Source organism: Nerophis lumbriciformis, linkage group LG19 (genome assembly GCF_033978685.3).
Source record: "Nerophis lumbriciformis linkage group LG19, RoL_Nlum_v2.1, whole genome shotgun sequence".
In the NCBI taxonomy this organism is placed as follows: domain Eukaryota; kingdom Metazoa; phylum Chordata; class Actinopteri; order Syngnathiformes; family Syngnathidae; genus Nerophis; species Nerophis lumbriciformis.
Window position 1 is genome coordinate 21,204,125 of NC_084566.2, and position 19,895 is coordinate 21,224,019.

At 42.1% G+C, this 19,895-nt stretch overlaps 1 protein-coding gene across 2 annotated transcripts in view; it reads left to right on the forward strand.

Moving 5' to 3' along the window:
* Positions 1 to 19,895, forward strand: part of cacna1eb (calcium channel, voltage-dependent, R type, alpha 1E subunit b) — an 87,925-nt gene that overhangs the window by 17,332 nt on the left and 50,698 nt on the right. For both annotated transcript variants that reach the window (XM_061979330.2, XM_072915204.1), the window contains exons 4-14: positions 1,900 to 2,058; positions 4,525 to 4,715; positions 7,245 to 7,348; positions 9,869 to 9,984; positions 10,453 to 10,506; positions 17,848 to 17,928; positions 18,005 to 18,214; positions 18,319 to 18,431; positions 18,530 to 18,642; positions 18,761 to 18,892; positions 19,001 to 19,070. In XM_061979330.2, the coding sequence (XP_061835314.2) occupies positions 1,900 to 2,058; positions 4,525 to 4,715; positions 7,245 to 7,348; positions 9,869 to 9,984; positions 10,453 to 10,506; positions 17,848 to 17,928; positions 18,005 to 18,214; positions 18,319 to 18,431; positions 18,530 to 18,642; positions 18,761 to 18,892; positions 19,001 to 19,070 (1,343 nt within the window). The remainder of the gene's footprint in view (positions 1 to 1,899; positions 2,059 to 4,524; positions 4,716 to 7,244; positions 7,349 to 9,868; positions 9,985 to 10,452; positions 10,507 to 17,847; positions 17,929 to 18,004; positions 18,215 to 18,318; positions 18,432 to 18,529; positions 18,643 to 18,760; positions 18,893 to 19,000; positions 19,071 to 19,895) is intronic.

Consider the following 19,895-nt stretch of genomic DNA (forward strand, 5'->3'; position numbering starts at 1 on the left):
ATCCTCACTCATTATTATACTAACATATACAGTACATTAATCGGATCACTAATTGCATAGCGGTTAAGGTAAAAGAGCGACGACTTGACAGTCATGGGAAAGTGTGAGTGAGTGAGTGGCAGCAGACTTTTCCGGGCAAAATGCACTGCAAAATAAATGGGCGAAAACTGAAGTCACCGCCTGTGACCTAACTGTAAGAAACCGTCTAAAAGAAATGGGATTTAAATACAGAAAAGATAAACAAAACTGTAGCTTTATAAAAAAAAAACAAGGTTCCAATGGGCTAAGGAAAAGCAATCGTGGACTATCTAAGACTGAATGAAAGTCATATTCAGTGATGATTAACAGATCTGCATTGGGCAAGGCGATGTGTAACTGTTTTACTTATGTTTCCCTTTTCACCTGTGTGTGGTATCTTAGTTCCCAAACCGTGAAAGTGATAATGCTGGAACTTTTTGTTTGGATTTATGAAGACGACTGCCTGGAGAAAACATGCAAATGTCCACATTCATTAATGATATGGGGCTGCATGTCAGGTAATGGCACTGGAGAAATGGCTGCCATTACATCTTCAATAAATGCACAAATTCACATTGACATTTCGGACACTTTTCTAATTCCATCAATCGAAAGGATGTTTGAGGGATGACATCATGTTTCAAGATGATAATGCATCTTGCCATAGAGCAAAAACTGTAAAGGCGTTCCTAGAAGAATGATACATAAGGTCCATGTATGGCCTCCAAATAGATCGGATCTCAATCCAATTGAAAATGTGTGGTGGAAATTGAAGAAAATGGTCGATGACAAGACTACAACCTGCAAAGCTGATCTGACAAAAGCAATCAAAGAAAGTTGGAGCAAGATTAATGATGAGTTCTGTTTGTCACTCGTTAAGTTCAAGTCTCAGAAACTGCAAGCTGTTATAAAAGCCAGAGGTGGTGCAACAAATTACTAGTGATGTGTTGTATTGTTTTTTTTTTGTTTGTTCCATAATTTATTTACTCAGAACGGAGTGATTCTCTAACTTTTTCACTCTGATTGATGTAAAAATGCAACAGTACATACACCGGTGTAAGCAGCACTGGGTGCGAGATGGATGAAGTGTCTTGCTCGTGGACACAACAGCCATGACGAGAATGGCGGAAGCTGAATTCGAACCAGGAACCCTCAGGTAGCTGGATGGTCAAGCTACCATCTGAGCCATGCTGTCCCAGCTGAAAACACAACATTATAACAATATAAATAAGTATTAAAAATATATATTTCATATTACTTACATACAAAGTCTCCAAAGCAGAAGCGTATTAGAAAGTATCCAATAACAAACATGTCCGCATCATTCAATTTACTGTGTTGTGAGCTTATCTTAATGAATTATCGTGGCCATTAAGTGTCACCAAAAAACCATACTCCACTCCACTTCAAAATAAAGACATTACAGGTCCATTCCAAACCGTTTAATAATAATTAGGTTAGTGTTTTCATACCTACAATTGGTCTCTGTTTGAGTCATTTGACCAAGCCTTTTCTTAGATTGTAAGAAAACAATATGTATGATTTGTGTTGAAATTAAATTGGATCAATATCTCTGATATTGGTATCGTATTGGAAGTAAAAAAAGTAGAATCAGAACACCCCCTAACAATAACATAGTTCTACAGTTGATATATTTTTGGGATCTAGCGTCAAATTCAATTAATTGTTGTTGCACAACATTGACGACAACAAATCACAGTGCAGTAATTTGCTAGTTCTGCTCTCACCCATCATTTAGTTTAGCGTTACGGCATGAATGCCAACACCACTTTAAGTTATTGTTGGCTTTTGTAAGTTAAAAATGTGTTATGTTGTGCACACCAGCACTGTACATTGAAGCAATTCTCCGTTCCCCCTCAGGTCTGCAGATAGTGCTGAAGTCCATCATGAAGGCCATGATCCCACTGCTCCAGATTGGCCTCCTCCTCTTCTTCGCCATTCTCATGTTCGCCATCATCGGCCTGGAGTTCTACAGCGGGAAGCTTCACCACACCTGCCTGTCATCTGTCGACATCCTGGGTGGGTATACTTCAAATGTTGCTCTGCCTTTTGTACTGCAAACATATCTAATAATGTGTCCATGTCTGTTTTAGAAAATGAAACATTTTGATGTAGTCCAAAGGCAGTGGGCGTGCACATGTAGTTTGTTGTTTGTTTGTTTTTAACAGCAGCACATGTCCTTGCATAACCAAAATAACTGTTTTGATTATGTCCTTGCATCCCACGGTCCATTTTGCATTTGCAATGAATTAATATTGTAGAGCCCCTCTGCACTCCTGTTTGAAAGCCTTTTATTGAGGTGGTATTTCAAAACATTAGGCACCGTGGGCTGATTTCATTTGTCTGATTAACACCATCGCCAAGTCATTTCCAGTTAGTGAAGAGTGATCTCTCATGACATTGGGACATAGCAGGTTGGCATTTTCTTCACATGTAAAGTCTTTTTGAAGTGTTAACATTCTCTATAAAGTTTAAAAATCTGGTGAGCATCCTGGAAAACTACCGGTAAGCTATTTGCGCCGTATGTATAATAATCACCAAAGAGCCTGTACTGTAAGATACACAGGTAGTCTGCCATTTGTGTAGTGTTTCTATACGGGCTGTGTTTAGTACAAAACCCAAAACCAGTGAAGTTCGCACGTTGTTTAAATCGTAAATAAAAACAGAATACATTTATTTGCAAATCCTTTTACATTTATATTCAATTGAATAGACTGCTAAGACAAGATACTTAATGTTCAAACTGAGAAACGTATTTTTTTTGTGCAAATAATCATTAACTTAAAATTTAATGGCAGCAACACATTGCAAAAAACTTGGCACAGGGGCATTTTTACCACTGTGTTACATGGCCTTTCCTTTTAACAACACTCACTAAATCTTTGGGAACTGAGGAGACCAATTTTTGAAGCTTTTCAGGTGGAATTATTTCCCATTCTTGCTTGATGTACAGCTTAAGATGTTCAACAGTCCGGGTTCTCCGTTGTCGTATTTTACGCTTCATAATGCGCCACACATTTTCAATGGGAGACAGGTCTGGACTACAGGCAAGCCAGTCTAGTACCTGCACTCTTTTACCACGAAACCACGCTGTTGTAACACGGGCAGAATGTGGCTTGGCATTGTCTTGCTGAAATAAGCAGGGGCGTCCATGAAAAAGAAATTGCTTGGATGGCAGCACATGTTACTCCAAAACCTGTATGTACCTTTCAGCATTAATGGTGCCTTCACAGATGTGTAAGTTACCCATGCCTTGGGCACTAATACACCCCCATACCATCACTTTGCGCCTATAACAATCCGGATGGTTATTTTCCTCTTTGTTCCGGAGGACACGACGTCCACAGTTTCCAAAAACAATTTGAAATGTGGACTCGTCAGACCACAGAACACTTTGCATCAGTCCATCTTAGATGAGCTCGGGCCCAGCGCAGCCGGCGGCGTTTCTGGGTGTTGTTGATAAATGGCTTTCGCTTTGCATTGTAGAGATTTAACTTGCACTTACAGATGTAGCGAAGCACTGTAGTTACTGACAGTGGTTTTCTAAAGTGTTCCTGAGCCAATGTGGTGATATACTTAACACACTGATGTTGCTTTTTGATGCAGTACCGCCTGAGGGATCGTAGGTCACGGGCATTCAATGTTGGTTTTCAGTCTTGCCGCTTACGTGCAGTGATTTCTCCAGATTCTCTGAACCTTTTGATTATATTACAGACCGTAGATGGTGAAATCCCTACATTCCTTGCAATAGCTTGTTGAGAAATGTTGTTCTTAAACTGTTCCACAATTTGCTTACGCATTTGTTCACAAAGTGGTGACCCTCGCCCCTTCCTTGTTTGTGAATGACTGAGCATTTTATGGAAGCGACTTTTATACCCAATCATGGCACCCACCTGTTCCCAGTTAGCCTGTTCACCTGTGGGATGTTCCAAATAAGGGTTTGATGAGCATTCCTCAACTTTCTCAGTCTTTTTTTCCACTTGTGCCAGCTTTTTTGAAACATGTTGCAGGCATCAAATTCCAAATGAGCTAATATTTGCAAAAAATAACAAAGTTTACCACTTCAAACGTTAAGTATCTTGTCTTTGCAGTCTATTCAATTAAATATAGGTTGAAAAGGATTTGCAAATCATTGTATTCAGTTTTTGTTTACGATTTACACAACATGCCAACTTCACAGGTTTTGGGTTTTGTAGAATATGCCACAGACCCAGGCCATTAAAATAATGACGAGCAGGCGGTAACTATTTTGACACCGGTGTTGTACGACTTCCCAAGTGTCCAAGGCTGGAGTGGATGCTCTGTGACACCAGCCAGATGGAGAAGGCATGACAAGCTTGCGAGGTGTCAATGTTTACAGCATGCATGCATCATGGCAGCTTCTTCTTCCGCTCATGTGTCGTTCTGTGTATGCTAATATTCTGTGTATGCTACCTTCCCTCCTAGTAAAATAAAGATCCTTTATTTGGTAATTGTTCTGCACAGACAACGAGACAGTGGACTCGTCGGAGTTGGCGTTTGCGTGTGGCGTTAGGAAGTGTCCTGAGAAGTACGACTGCAATGACACCTGGATCGGCCCCAATGACGGCATCACACAGTTTGACAACATCCTGTTTGCTGTACTCACCGTCTTCCAGTGCATCACCATGGAGGGATGGACGGCCGTTCTCTATAATGTAAGAACACAATGTGCAATTTATTGTTATTTCTCTTATTTTGTAATATTTTATATTCATTATTACTGTTATTATAATACATTAAACCAATAACAAAGATAAAAAAAAGTAATTATAATACATAAACAATTTAATCATTTTAATGTAATTAACCACGAATTGTGATCACAGCTACAGGACAGCTTAAAGTTAAAGTTAAAGTACCAATGATTGTCACACACACACTAGGTGTGGTGAAATTTGTCCTCTGCATTTGACCCATCACCCTTGATCACCCCCTGGGAGGTGAGGGGAGCAGTGGGCAGCAGCAGTGGCCGCGCCCGGGAATCATTTTGGTGATTTAACCCCCAATTCCAACCCTTGATGCTGAGTGCCAAGCAGGGAGGTAATGGGTCACATTTTTGTAGTCTTTGGTATGACTCGACTGGGGTTTGAACTCACAACCTACCGATCTCAGGGCGGACACTCTAACCACTAGGTTGCTAACATATCCGATTTGGATTCACTATAATTAGCAAAGGTGCCGCTAGCTTGGGGCTAACTAAACGTTTTTGATCACACTAAGACACTGTTAAAGCTCTGACCGGTGCAAGGTACGATATTTGTTGAAATAAAGAATTTAGAAGTTCCGCTAACTGTCAGAGCTAACAACGTTAACGGCTGTCAGTTGGCTGCATAGCAACTATGAGACACACTGTCAGGTTCAAACACTGATGACATCTATTAAACAGACGAGAAGCAAGGAATCATGCAGAGACAGAGTTCAATTTGGCTCAATGAGGAGACATGTGTTTTGGGCTGTATTCTAGTTACAGATCCAAACTACGTTCTAAATGTCCAGCCTGCGTGCTTCCTCTATTTATTTGGGAGGTCCCTGGTTACATCACTGAAGCTGTCGCTGAGGGAAGGGGGTAATCTCGACAACTCCAGTTAGACACAATATATGATTATACAAGAAATGCAAATGTGTTGACGCTGGTGCTATCGCCCCGTCTCTGCTTTGTCTGCGTCCCAGTACCCGATGTTCGGCCTTGGCAGTCAGCAGGCCGAGTCTGGACACAACACTGATACGAGACGGCTGGCAATCTTTTTAATTGCCAGCTTTGCGCGGATACAAAAATACAGATAATAGCTATAGCAACGGCCCTTAAGCATAAAGTTGTGTGGTAATGTATACCGGTATACATGATTATTCTAACACACACTCAACAGAACAAAACTTCTAGCCCGGGACCTTCTGGCTTACAGATCGAACCTCAAGAAACAGATGATCTGAGGAATAATGTGGGACAGTTGGGGCAAATTATGAGAATGGCGATGAGAAAAATAGAAAAAGTAAAATTATCTGTGAGATTAGATATTAAAGGTATGTAAGCATACACAATCAGATATTATAGCTTTACAATCAAACATACAGGAGAACAACTAATATCACAGTATGACGGCTTGAGAAAGGAATTTCTTGATGCTATAAAGAAGTTCAGAGATAAAATACAGATTCCCAGACAGGGCACCACAGCAGTGAGACAGGAGGTGAAAGTCCTACAAGAGGACACAACAGCAGGTAGACAGGAGGTGAAGGTCCTACAAGAGAACACCACAGCAGTGAGAGATGAGGTGAAGGTCCTACAAAAGGACACGACAGCAGGTATACAGCAGGTGAAGGTCCTACAAGTGAACACCGCGCAGGTAGACAGGAGGTGAAGGTCCTACAAGAGGACACAACAGCAGGTAGACAGCAGGATAAGTGTTATGTTTATGTTTACCGGGGGGGGGGTATATATATATTGTCATTATATACTGTATATAATGACAATATATATATAATAATACCATCCATCCATCCATCTTCTTACGCTTATCTGAGGTCGGGTCGCGGGGGCAGCAGCCTAAGCAGGGAAGCCCAGAGTTTCCTCTCCCCAGCCACTTCGTCCAGCTCTTCCCGGGGGATCCCGAGGCGTTCCCAGGCCAGCCGGGAGACATAGTCTTTCCAACGTGTCCTGGGTCTTCCCCTTGGCCTCCTACTGGTCGGACGTGCCCTAAACACCTCCTAGGGAGGCGTTTGGGTGGCATCCTGACCAGATGCCCGAACCACCTCATCTGGCTCCTCTCGATGTGGAAGAGCAGCGGCTTCACTTTGAGCTCCCCTCGGATGGCAGAGCTTCTCACCCTATCTCTAATAATAAACAATAATGTAAGGCAATGGAGTGTGACAAAATCCAAAGGTGTGTAAAACACACAAAGTACTAATTAGCGCAGTAGCTAGCGACAGTAGTGCTCCATTGACTGAATGTGCACCACAAATCGATAAACCCGCCCACATTGGATGTGCTGCCATGCACATCCAATGCTGCCATGCACAAAATGGCTGAGCTGCAGGCATACGATGGGTGGATGAAACATTCGTACCCTGGGACTGGGTTTGCAAAACAACGCATGTTTCTATTCGGTCTGTGGTTCATACATCGAAAAGGTCATAACAAAGTGTTGGTATAAATCGAGGTTCCACAAAGGCACATGTCATTTCAGACGAACGACGCCTTAGGCTCCACATGGAACTGGATGTACTTCATCCCCCTCATCATCATCGGCTCCTTCTTTGTGCTCAACCTGGTGTTGGGAGTCCTGTCTGGGTGAGCGCGACCCCCAACCTTCCTATGAATAGTGTGTTGTTTTCGCCTGTGTTGTAGATTAAAGGTGCCATTTGTAATAATTTCATGTCAAGTCATCATTAAATGGCCCTGATATGTCAAAAGGCATTAATAAATCATGTTCTTTTTGAATACCTTTATAACTGATAACAGTAGTTTAGCCGGAATATGCTCATTTCAAAATTACATTTACAGCCCCGAAATCTTGTTATTGCTTCATTTCGATGCCCCGCCCTCTACCGTATGACCAATTAGAAAGTCCGTGGGTGTGTCACATCCAGGTTGCCAGTTACGCACTGCCACCTTCGTCTGGCTACTGCCACTGGTAAAGTTACTAAACATGTCAGATCTTCGTAAAGCTAAAAGGCGTCGTTACGATTCTCAACTTATTCATGACAAAGCCAGGCACAAAACAAGGATTTGTATTGGGGATGCCTTTGAAAGATGGACACGATTGAAGGCGGAGATGATTTTTTCATCTGACACCAAACCTGCTAATTTCTTTCTTGATAGGTAAGTCAGGCATTTACGTTTTCTTATTACTTTTAATAAATGGAAATGGAAATTTCGTATGTAAACTATATTGTCCAATACAGTATATGACCTTGTCTAACAAAGCTAGTATGTTTGTGCACCGAATGCTTACTTAGCATGCTTGGCACGGGGGAAATACAAACGTATATGCCCGTTAGCATGTATGTCGATGTGTTATCCAACTGACAGGGCAAAATATATTTAAGACAAATAAAACCTATGTGGATATGGGTAGTGTCAGTGCCTATTTCGTTCTCAATATGCAGATATGCTGAGGAAAGGGGGTTCCAACATTAGCACGGCTAATTGCGGTTTCTGGTACTGTATGTGCATCAAACACGTATGGGGTGGTATTTGCTTGGCACAATATAATGCATTACATTTGTGTATTGACAAGGTAGTGGGCTATATGATTGATGTGTACCATAGTTTTTGTGTAACGTGGGTTGGCTCATAGAATTGCACTCAGCACTGACAGATGGTGATTGATTGAGTTTAGTTTATTTCGAACATGAACAAACTTCCAGTATAATACATCACACATAATTTCATATAATTTCTCTTTACATCATGTTCGAAAAGGAGTAGGAAGAAGCAAAGCTTATTTAATCCTACCCCTTTCCCACTTCAGAGCGTTTACAAATACATGTTCATTTACTGACTTCTTTTTGTAGCACAATTACATCAGTGAATGATTAATACAGCAGTTCTTGCAATATATAATTAAGTCAGTCATGATAAACATACTGAGATGAAGAATATCCCGTTTTCAATAAGGTTTGAGGTATTTCTCATAATTCTTCTTCCTTGTACTTTGTAAGCACTATTAATTTGAACAACGTCTTAAAGTGGATCATATCAGTACATTGTTTAACTTCTTTGCTTAACCCATTCCATAGTTTAATTCCACATACTGATATGCTGAAGGTCTTAAATGTTGTACGTGCATACGAATGTTTTAAGTTAGTTTTTCCTCTAAGGTTATATTGAGAATAAATGTTGTACATTCTTGGGTAGCAGGTTATAGTTTGCTTTGTACATAATTTTAGCTGTTTGCAATTTTACCAAATCGTTGAATTTCAATATTTTTTATTCAATAAATAACGTGTTTTATGTTCTATATATCCAACATTATGGATCAGTGTAACTGATCTTTTTTGTAACTTGGTGAGTGAATGAAGTGCGCATTTGTAGTTATTTCCTCATATTTCTGCACAATAACTCAGATATGGTAACACTAGCGAGCGGTAGAGAATATGGAGTGATATTTGGTCCAAAACATTTTTTGCTTTGTTCATTATTGAAATACTGTATTTTTTGCCACCTTATGTTGCATATTTTTTATATGAGATTTCCAGTTAATTTTATCATCTATTATTACGCCCAAAAATCCAATTTCTTTTACCCTTTCACTGTCTACTCCGTCTATTTGTATTTGTGTATGATGCTCTTTTGATGTGCGTAAATGGAAGAGAATTCAGTGCGTCAGGTTGGATGCAACATGGGGTTATGCTGAACAAAATGTGGCGATCATTTTAGTGTTGGCCTTTGCTTGCCATCAAAGTAGGCCTATGCGATATATAATATATTATTATATATAATTATTTCGATGGTGGTCCGTGCGGTCAAACTAGACATTTTAGGAGGGTAATGCTAACAATCTGTCCCAACTCCCGACTAAAATATTGCTGCGTAACTTTACAAATACATTTGGCTGATCGACATGAGTAAAATGTGGCATAATTACTCAGTAAACCATCTTACAAGAAGCATAAACAAGAGAAACCTACAGCGTAGGACTCGTCGATTGTCATTTGAGGTTCCTTGGAGTAGGATTCGGATTCGGCTGTGTATCTGGCAACCTCAGTCATGGAGAGTGGGAGGGGATAACATCATTTTGACCGTGATTGCAGTACCATTTGTGGCCACATTACTACATATGGCACCTTTAAAGTTCTTTTTCTGCAGAGAGTTTGCTAAGGAGAGGGAGCGGGTAGAGAACAGGCGGGCCTTCATGAAGCTGCGGCGCCAGCAACAGGTGGAACGAGAACTAAACGGCTACCGGGCGTGGATTGACAGGGCAGGTACTGCAACAGTCTAATACTTTTTTTTTTTAAATAGAGACACTAATGGCAATAATCCAATATGGACATACAACTAAATGGACATAATGTGTCAGGAGTCTGCTTGGTTGCACGCACAGGCGCTATAATGGCGTCTGCATCGGCCATCTCCCACGCAACTAGAGGGTGAGGAAAAGGTGATACTGACTCACTGACTTAAATTTGTGCAAACGTATACATGTGAATTGGACATGTTTGTGTGTGCGCGTGTGTGTACCTCCATGTGGGTGAGAGTGGGAAGCGAGAGGGAGATGTATTGCGAGGACTGAAGAGAGAAGAAGAGCTCCTTCTCTCAACAAGGGCACCGGGGTTTCTGAACGTTTACATTAGTGCAAGCTTGCTTCCTGAAACAAAAATGGCAAACGCCCTGACCGATCCGTGTATATTGTACTTCCATGTCTATGTATAATGTATTTTTTCCTGTTACAGAGGAGGTAATGCTGGCAGAGGAGAACAAAAATTCTGGGAGGTCCCCATTAGATGGTAAGATCATAGATATGACCGTTTTTTGCGCATATTTATTGTTGTTCACAAAATACATTGTTGTTCACAAAATACAAAACCTAAGTGGCATTGTGAGCATGTACGCAAGACAAACAACAAACATGGGAGACAACGCTGCACAACAACTACACAAAACTACATCGTGCCTCAACAAGACTGAATTGTGTGGTGTTCAAAGTATTCGGGTTTAGAGAGCTATGACTATCATCACTGTCCAATTAAAGTCTGGTTGACTAATGTTGACATAAGCGGTTGTTGACATAATTGAAACCGAAACAAGCCATTGGTTGTGCATTAATTAGTGACATCGGCCCGTGTCGTAAGAAATGGATGATAAAGGATTTTCAAACCTACAACGGTATGTTGACATGATTCTTCTTCCATTTTTGCACATTTTTATTCAGATTCTTCAGTTTTCATATGAAATTTCATACTCATATTTAACTGCTGCTGTAATTTAGTTCTATGTAACGCTTGACTACATGAATTTTTGTACAAATCTCTCCTGGTGGCGAACAATCTGAAGAATAGGGGGGCATTTCGTCTGTGACTTTGGTAGAATCCTGGTTAATACTAAAATACTTTTATTTTTAAGCTTGTGCTGAACAGGATGTCACTGTGCACATGTTTTAATACTGTATAACTCGACTGTATCACAATCGTTTTTTGGCAGAGTAGGAGGACAATCACAGGAACGAGAGGTGTGAGGGGACCCAGGGCAGAGGAGATGAACACAACTGGAAGTGAAGTGAAGTGAATTATATTTATACAGCACTTTTTCTCTAATGACTCAAAGCACTTTACATAGTGAAACCCAATATCTAAGTTACATTTAAATCATTGTGTGTGGCACTGGGAGCAGGTGGGTAAAGTGTCTTGCCCAAGGACACAACGGCAGTAACTAGGATGGCGGAAGCGGGAATCGAACCTGGAACCCTCAAGTTGCTGGCACGGCCACTCTACCAACCGAGCTATACTGCCCCAAGGAAGGGTGAACCACAAGGAATCCACTGGCCCCGAATGAATAGACTGGAGATCTTGAGTAGTCAGAAGGAAATGGGTATCAGGTGTGCACGAAAGTGGCACGCCCTGTGACACAAAAACAAAGCACTGCAACAAAAATCAGACAGGTGGCAGCAGAGGAGCTAAACCGTACCCTTCCGAGTTGATCAGATACTGAACTGCCTTCCCCACCTTCTGGAGTCTAAAATGGCCTTGACAGTATAAGCTGGGTGGCCATCGATCATGAGTGGAGGAAGAGTAGGCGTTGTAGGAGGGCACAGCGGACTGGTCGTAACCGGCTTGAGGTCCGAGAGGCGAAAAACGGGATGACGCTTGATGGATAGGGGCAGCTGGAGCGCGACCGCCGCAGGGCTGAGAATCCTGCTGATTTTGAAAGGCCCCACGAACGCCAATAGTAGGTCCCGAGACGACAGCCATACCTGTTGTCCATGTTGATAATTAGGCCCTGGTATCCTGTGGCGATCCGCCAGCCTACGGTTCAAGGCAGCTGTGGGGGACAGAGCCGCTGTTGTATCCCGTCACATCGGATAATCTCGACGTATGTGCTGGTGGATGGAAGTGATTGCGATCTCCGACTTCTGGGAAGGAAAAAGAGGCGGCTAGAACATACAGGTAAAAGCCAGTAAATTAGAATATTTTGAAAAACTTGATTTATTTCAGTAATTGCATTCAAAAGGTGTAACTTGTATATTATATTTATTCATTGCACACAGACTGATGCATTCAAATGTTTATTTCATTTAATTTTGATGATTTGAAGTGGCAACAAATGAAAATCCAAAATTCCGTGTGTCACAAAATTAGAATATTACTTAAGGCTAATACAAAAAAGGGATTTTTAGAAATGTTGGCCAACTGAAAAGTATGAAAATGAAAAATATGAGCATGTACAATACTCAATACTTGGTTGGAGCTCCTTTTGCCTCAATTACTGCGTTAATGCGGCGTGGCATGGAGTCGATGAGTTTCTGGCACTGCTCAGGTGTTATGAGAGCCCAGGTTGCTCTGATAGTGGCCTTCAACTCTTCTGCGTTTTTGGGTCTGGCATTCTGCATCTTCCTTTTCACAATACCCCACAGATTTTCTATGGGGCTAAGGTCAGGGGAGTTGGCGGGCCAATTTAGAACAGAAATACCATGGTCCGTAAACCAGGCATGGGTAGATTTTGCGCTGTGTGCAGGCGCCAAGTCCTGTTGGAACTTGAAATCTCCATCTCCATAGAGCAGGTCAGCAGCAGGAAGCATGAAGTGCTCTAAAACTTGCTGGTAGACGGCTGCGTTGACCCTGGACCTCAGGAAACAGAGTGGACCGACACCAGCAGATGACATGGCACCCCAAACCATCACTGATGGTGGAAACTTTACACTAGACTTCAGGCAACGTGGATCCTGTGCCTCTCCTGTCTTCCTCCAGACTCTGGGACCTCGATTTCCAAAGGAAATGCAAAATTTGCATGGTTGGGTGATGGTTTGGGGTGCCATGTCATCTGCTGGTGTCGGTCCACTCTGTTTCCTGAGATCCAGGGTCAACGCAGCCGTCTACCAGCAAGTTTTAGAGCACTTCATGCTTCCTGCTGCTGACCTGCTCTATGGAGATGGAGATTTCAAGTTCCAACAGGACTTGGCGCCTGCACACAGCGCAAAATCTACCCGTGCCTGGTTTACGGACCATGGTATTTCTGTTCTAAATTGGCCCGCCAACTCCCCTGACCTTAGCCCCATAGAAAATCTGTGGGGTATTGTGAAAAGGAAGATGCAGAATGCCAGACCCAAAAACGCAGAAGAGTTGAAGGCCACTATCAGAGCAACCTGGGCTCTCATAACACCTGAGCAGTGCCAGAAACTCATCGACTCCATGCCACGCCGCTTTAACGCAGTAATTGAGGCAAAAGGAGCTCCAACCAAGTATTGAGTATTGTACATGCTCATATTTGTCATTTTCATACTTTTCAGTTGGCCAACATTTCTAAAAATCCCTTTTTTGTATTAGCCTTAAGTAATATTCTAATTTTGTGACACACGGAATTTTGGATTTTCATTTGTTGCCACTTCAAATCATCAAAATTAAATGAAATAAACATTTGAATGCATCAGTCTGTGTGCAATGAATAAATATAATGTACAAGTTACACCTTTTGAATGCAATTACTGAAATAAATCAAGTTTTTCAAAATATTGTAATTTACTGGCTTTTACCTGTATACCTGTGGCCGAGGAGGTGAGGAAATTGGGAGTGTACTCCACCCAAGGGAGGTGGGAGGACCAGGACGAGGGTGTCGGTGGCATTCGCAGCGGAGTGCCACCTCAATGTCCTGAATAGCCCGCTTCGTCTGGCTGTTGGTCTGGAGGTGGTATCCTGATGAAAGGCTACCGCTGATTTGGATTCTTTTAAATCCACGTCCACTCTCTGGTGACTGCTCTCCTTCAATATTCTGCTGCTGAGCTCCTGCGACTCCGTTCTCGGTTGTTTCGTCCACAGCCAGTGACGCTTCACCTTATCAGCCCTGCCGAAGGTACAGCCACCTTGGGTCCTGCAGAAACCATCAGCTCAGTGACAGCACGCCAATAAAAACTTGACGCCCGCCACGGAACATTGGCTGGGAAGTCGACCACAAATTGTTAGCCGGCCTAGTTAGGTCGGCTAACTCAAGACATCAAAATGATAGCGCTAACACCAACTTCGGTCTTCTTAACATCCGCTCACTCCCGAGCAAAGGACATCTTATCCAGGATCTCTTTACTGACCATAAACTGGACTTTATGTGCCTATCAGAATTATGGCAACAGCTCAATGATTTCATGGACCTTAACAACGCGACTTTTCCCTGGTTTGTTTACACTTCCAAACCTTGCGCCACCGGTCACGGAGGAGGTCTCGCGATATATCTATCGTGAGACCTGGAAAGTGGAAGGTCTCACCGGTGTTTTCTCCCGCCTTCTGATCCTTTAAATCCACAGTTTTGCAACTATCTGGACCTACTCCCACAATCATTGCTGCTATGTACCGACCACCTAAATATGACAAAGATTTTATTTGACATTTTCTGCTTTTCTCACTCATCTTTCCTGCTTCACTTTTGCAATTATCTGGAGCTATTCCAACTATCATTGCTGCTGTGTAGCGACCACCGAAATATAACAAAGATTTTATTAGTGTTTTTTCTTCTTTTCTCACTCATCTTTCTTCACTTTTAGTGATTTTTCTGCTTTTCTCACTCATCTTTCTTCACAATATTTACTATTGGGGGATTTTAATGTTTACATAGACAGCACTAATAATACAATCTCCAGGGATTTTTCATCCTGTCTCCAAAGCTTTGGTCTGGAGCAGTACATCAACTTCCCTACTCACTGTAAAGGGGGAATGTTGTAAATGCAACTTCCAATTCACTACCCGACTCCGATCAGTATCAATATCTTTCACTGTCAAATAAAGTTTCTCCATAATTACCTTCCCCCGCAATATTTATTTTCGCCAAATCAAGGACATCAACTCTGACGCTCTTTCCACCGTCATTGACAGGCTCCCTAGCATAGACTCTCTTTCCTCTCCCGATGAACTTGTCACCTACTATAACGATAATCTTCATCATCTACTTGACATGCTGGCTCCTGTGAAAAATAGAACCGTCTCTTTCACCAACTCTGCAGCCTGGTTTACTCCCACACTTCGCAAATTAAAAATCAAGAGACGCCAACTTGAACGTCTCTACAAAAATACTGGACTCACTATACACAAAGACATATACATCTGACATCTCCAACATTACAAAGACTGCTTGAACAACACTACTATACATCTTTTATCAGTTCTAAAGAAGGCAACTCCAAAACACTTTTTCCCTTCTCGCCAAAATTACAAATACACAGTATTCACTTCCCTCTAATAATGACTGTTTTTTGTTGTTCCCTTATGCAATTTTCCAATTCCAAAATCACCCAGCAACTTCCTTATTCCTCCCCTAAGCCACAGTACACCCTCCCTCCATCCCTCATCCATTCATTTTCTAGTCTTTCACTGCTTTCTCAGTTGGACATTACTGCACTTATCCGTCGATCCAAGCCATCCACCTGTCATTTAGATCCTATCCCAACTGCATTAGTGAAAGTCTGCCTCCCCTCACTGATCCACCTCATCTTTAATATCATCTATTCTTCTTTCACTACTGGAGTTGTTCCCTCAGCTTTCAAAACAGCAGCCATAATGCCAATTCTGCAAAAACCTGACTCAGATCCAAATAATTTTAATAACCTTCCACAGCACTGAAACAGCACTGGTAAAAATCACAAAGGATCTCCTCCTGGCAGCTGATTCTGTTGCACAGTATTGGCCTCACAAACACACCCGTTCACTGGTTTAGATCATATCTCTCCGACCGCCCTCAGTTTGTTCAACTTCAATTATCCAAATCCCCTCCGTCTCCCGTTTCCTCTGGTGTGCCCCAGGGCTCTGTCCTGGGTCCCTTGCTTTTCATTATCTACATTCTACCTCTTGGCAATATTTTCCGTAAATTTAAAATGGATTTTCACTGTTATGCAGATGACACCCAGCTCTACCTCTGTAGCAAACCCACTGCTTCTCTTCCTTCTTCCTCCCCTACAGACTGCCTCAATGAACTCAAGCAGTGGTTCTCATCCAATTTCCTCCAACTCAACAGTAATAAAACCGAAATCTTACTAATAGGTACAAAATCCATTCCAGCCAAAACCAACAGCTTGTTCATGACTCTCGGCAATTCGTCTGTCTCAACCTCCTCCCAGGTTTAGAGTCTGGGTGTCAACCTCGACAGCACACTCGCTTTTCAAGCCCACATAAACAACATTACCCGGTCTGCTTACTTCCATCTACGCAATATTAATCGCCTTTGCCCTTCCCTGACCACACATACTGCTGCCATACTGGTTCATAGCCTTGTCACCTCTTGCCTGGACTACTGCAACTCGTCCTGTTTGGTCTCCAACACAAGTCACTTTTCAAACTTCAGCCTCTCCAAAACTCTGCTGCTCAGATAATAATCCAGCACATCACCCCTGTTCTGCAACAACTCCACTGGTTACCCATCAAACACCGTATCCAATTTAAAATAAATCTCCCCCACTTTCAAAGCTATCCATAACCTTGCCCCGTCATATCTTTCTGACCTGCTCCATGTCGGCACGCCCTCACATTCCCTAAGATGCTCCTCGTCATCCGTCCACCTCACTCCCCTTATATAGACTGTCCACCATGGGTCCTGAGCCTCAGCCCGTCATCTTTGGAACTCACTACGTCCAGACCTTCGCAATATGGACTCAATTTCCCTCTTTAAATCAAGACTCAAAACACACCTATTCCTAACTGCTTGTTTTTGTCCAATTTTTTAGTTTTTGTTTTTGTACGGTGTCCTTGAGTGCCTTGAAAGGCGCCTTATAAATAAAATGTATTATTATTATTATTATTATTTTGTCTCTGAGGACATCGTTGATTAAGTTTTGCAAAACCGCAGGCGCATTAGTGAGGCTAAACGGTATAACCAAATATTAATAATGCCTCATAGGGCTGTTAAAAGTGGGCTTCCACGCATCTGCCTCCTTGATTCTCACCAGGTGATAATCAGGTGTCAGTCAAATTTTTGTGAAAACAGCTGCCGAAGATAAAGAATCCATAAGTGGCAATGGATAGCTATTCTTTACAGTTACGTCGTGAGTGGAAGAGTGAACTGGAAGACTGGAAGAGTGAACAATTAGGAATCTACTGGCGCCGAGTGAATGGACTGGGGAGCTTAAGTAGTCAGGCTTTTAGTTATTATTTTAATGTCTTTGGCATTGTCGTTGCATTCTGTTTTTTTATGGTGCAGACTAGCAGTGATACGCTCCAACTGCTTCAACAAGTCGACTACACACTCAGTCATGTTTTTGATGATGATCATCCACTTCTTGTACTCAACGCTGTCCTTAAATCTCACTTTCTTCCTTCCCGCTAATGGAAAAACTAAGTTATGTCCATCTCTAGCCATAAGCTAATGCTAGTGAGTGAGATCAGATGTTTTGGTCTGATCTTACGGGGTTCACTGTGACATTTGATTCTCCCACTAATGGTGGGGATGTTTGGAATTCAAAAGCATAAAAATTAGCTGAGATACAGCTCTTATCTCAAAAAACTCTCAAGTTGGGGCACTCTTAAGTTGATAATAGCAATATAATGGTAAATAGAGACACACATAGAAAAGTCGAAGTCCTTTTGTTGTATTAATCTATACATTTCTATGTAAATCCAACAGCGAAATGCTATGTTAAAGCTGATTTTTGTTGTTTTTAGTGCTGAAGAGGGCGAGTAAGAAGACAGGTGCACGAAGAGGAGCCCCGGGTGACGAAAAATACACGGACATGTCCACTGCCAGTGAGTTCATTGATGTCTCTTTATTCATATTGTGGATTTCAAATGACTACTTTTCCTGCATCCATGTGCGTGGCAGGCATGTCTCGCTCCAGGATGAACTTCCGCAGTGGCCGCCGAGGCCCAGCCGCTTACATGCGACGCAAAGAGCGCATGTTGCGCATCTCCATCCGTCGCATGGTGAAGACGGACACGTTCTACCTGATGGTGCTAAGCCTGGTGGCTCTCAACACCATCTGTGTGGCCATCGTCCACCACAACCAGCCCGACTGGCTTACCATCTTCCTCTGTAGGTTACACTTTACTACTTCTTGTTGTCAAAAAAAGGGCTACAAATCTTCCAGATGGCATTCTGTATTGATTGCATGGATTTCTTTGTTTTCTCCTCGCCAGACTATGCAGAGTTTGTGTTTCTGGGGCTGTTTTTGGCTGAGATGTTCTTGAAAATGTATGGTTTGGGTTTCCGCCTTTACTTCCATTCATCTTTCAACTGCTTCGACTGTGGCGTGAGTGAAGTCCTCACATGCTAATGTTATAACCTCTTAATATAAAAAGTCAAATGTTTAGGAGAATACCTAGACTAATGCTTCTCTGTGGTTTTCAGGTTATTGTCGGCAGCATCTTCGAAGTGGTGTGGGGCTTCTTCCGACCTGGAATGTCATTTGGCATCAGTGTGCTGAGGGCGCTGAGGCTCTTGAGGATTTTCAAGATCACCAAGTAAGTGGGGCAGCGACATCATTTTTCTCCCCGACAGGATGGGGCAGTTTAGCTTCTTTTTTTCAAACTTGATGATTAAAATAGACACAAAAAGCTTGTTTTTGCCCCTCTTTTCCAGATACTGGGCCTCACTCAGGAACCTGGTTGTGTCGTTAATGAGCTCCATGAAGTCCATCATCAGCCTTCTTTTCCTGCTCTTCCTCTTTGTTGTGGTCTTTGCCCTGCTGGGGATGCAGCTCTTCGGAGGACGGTAAGGAGTGATCTTCACTCCTCCATAGCTTTACAAAAAGGTTCAACATCCTTCTTCCTCCTCGTTGGTCATATCTGACCCCACACTTTTATGTTTGCTCCCCTCAAGGTTCATCTTTGAGGATTACACTCCTACCAACTTTGACACATTTCCAGCTGCCATCATGACAGTGTTTCAGGTTTGTACCCTCCTCCCCCTCTAACTCGCCCTCCTTTTCTGCCATGACACATTGCACCCAAGAATATTTCTCACCCGGGGCACAGATTAAACAACTCTTCTCGCTCACTGGCCGCCCCCTGCCTGCGCTGCCCACCCACACATCCATGCACGCATATGTGCGCATGAACATCAGAAACATGGGTCGAATCTGCATCAGATCAGCCAGAAAAATGCATCCAAGCTTCTTGTGTTGCTTTTTTTACAGTGCTAAATACATGCTTTTGCATTCTACTGTACTACGCTTGCCTGTCACGTCATTAAGTACACCTCTAAAATATAATACAATCTAACACAAAAGCCTTATCCCATAATAAACACATTTCATAAACAAATCAATTGAATTTGCTATAATCATCCCCTCAAGGGGAACTGCGCCTTTTTTAATTTATTTTGCCAATCATTCACAATCTTTATGAGACAAGTACACACAGTTCTTTTTCTTTTCTGTGAGTTCTCAATATTAAAAAACTTCTTTTTAGAGGCAGCTAACAATGCAGAAGAAAAGACACAAATACAAACACACACGCACACACAGAACTATTGACTATAACAAAACATGGCATGGCACTGAGGATTGAGGAAAAACACCACTCTTGAGGCATCCACACTGGAAAATAACTAAAATTAACGCCACCAAAAAAATAGTAAACAATATATGTACAATTAAAATAAATATTACATAAATAAATTAATAATAAACATAACATTTAGAGAATAATAGTAGTACTAATAGCAATGAATAAAACAGAGAATATTTAACGTGATTAGTAAAAAGCCTGATTTA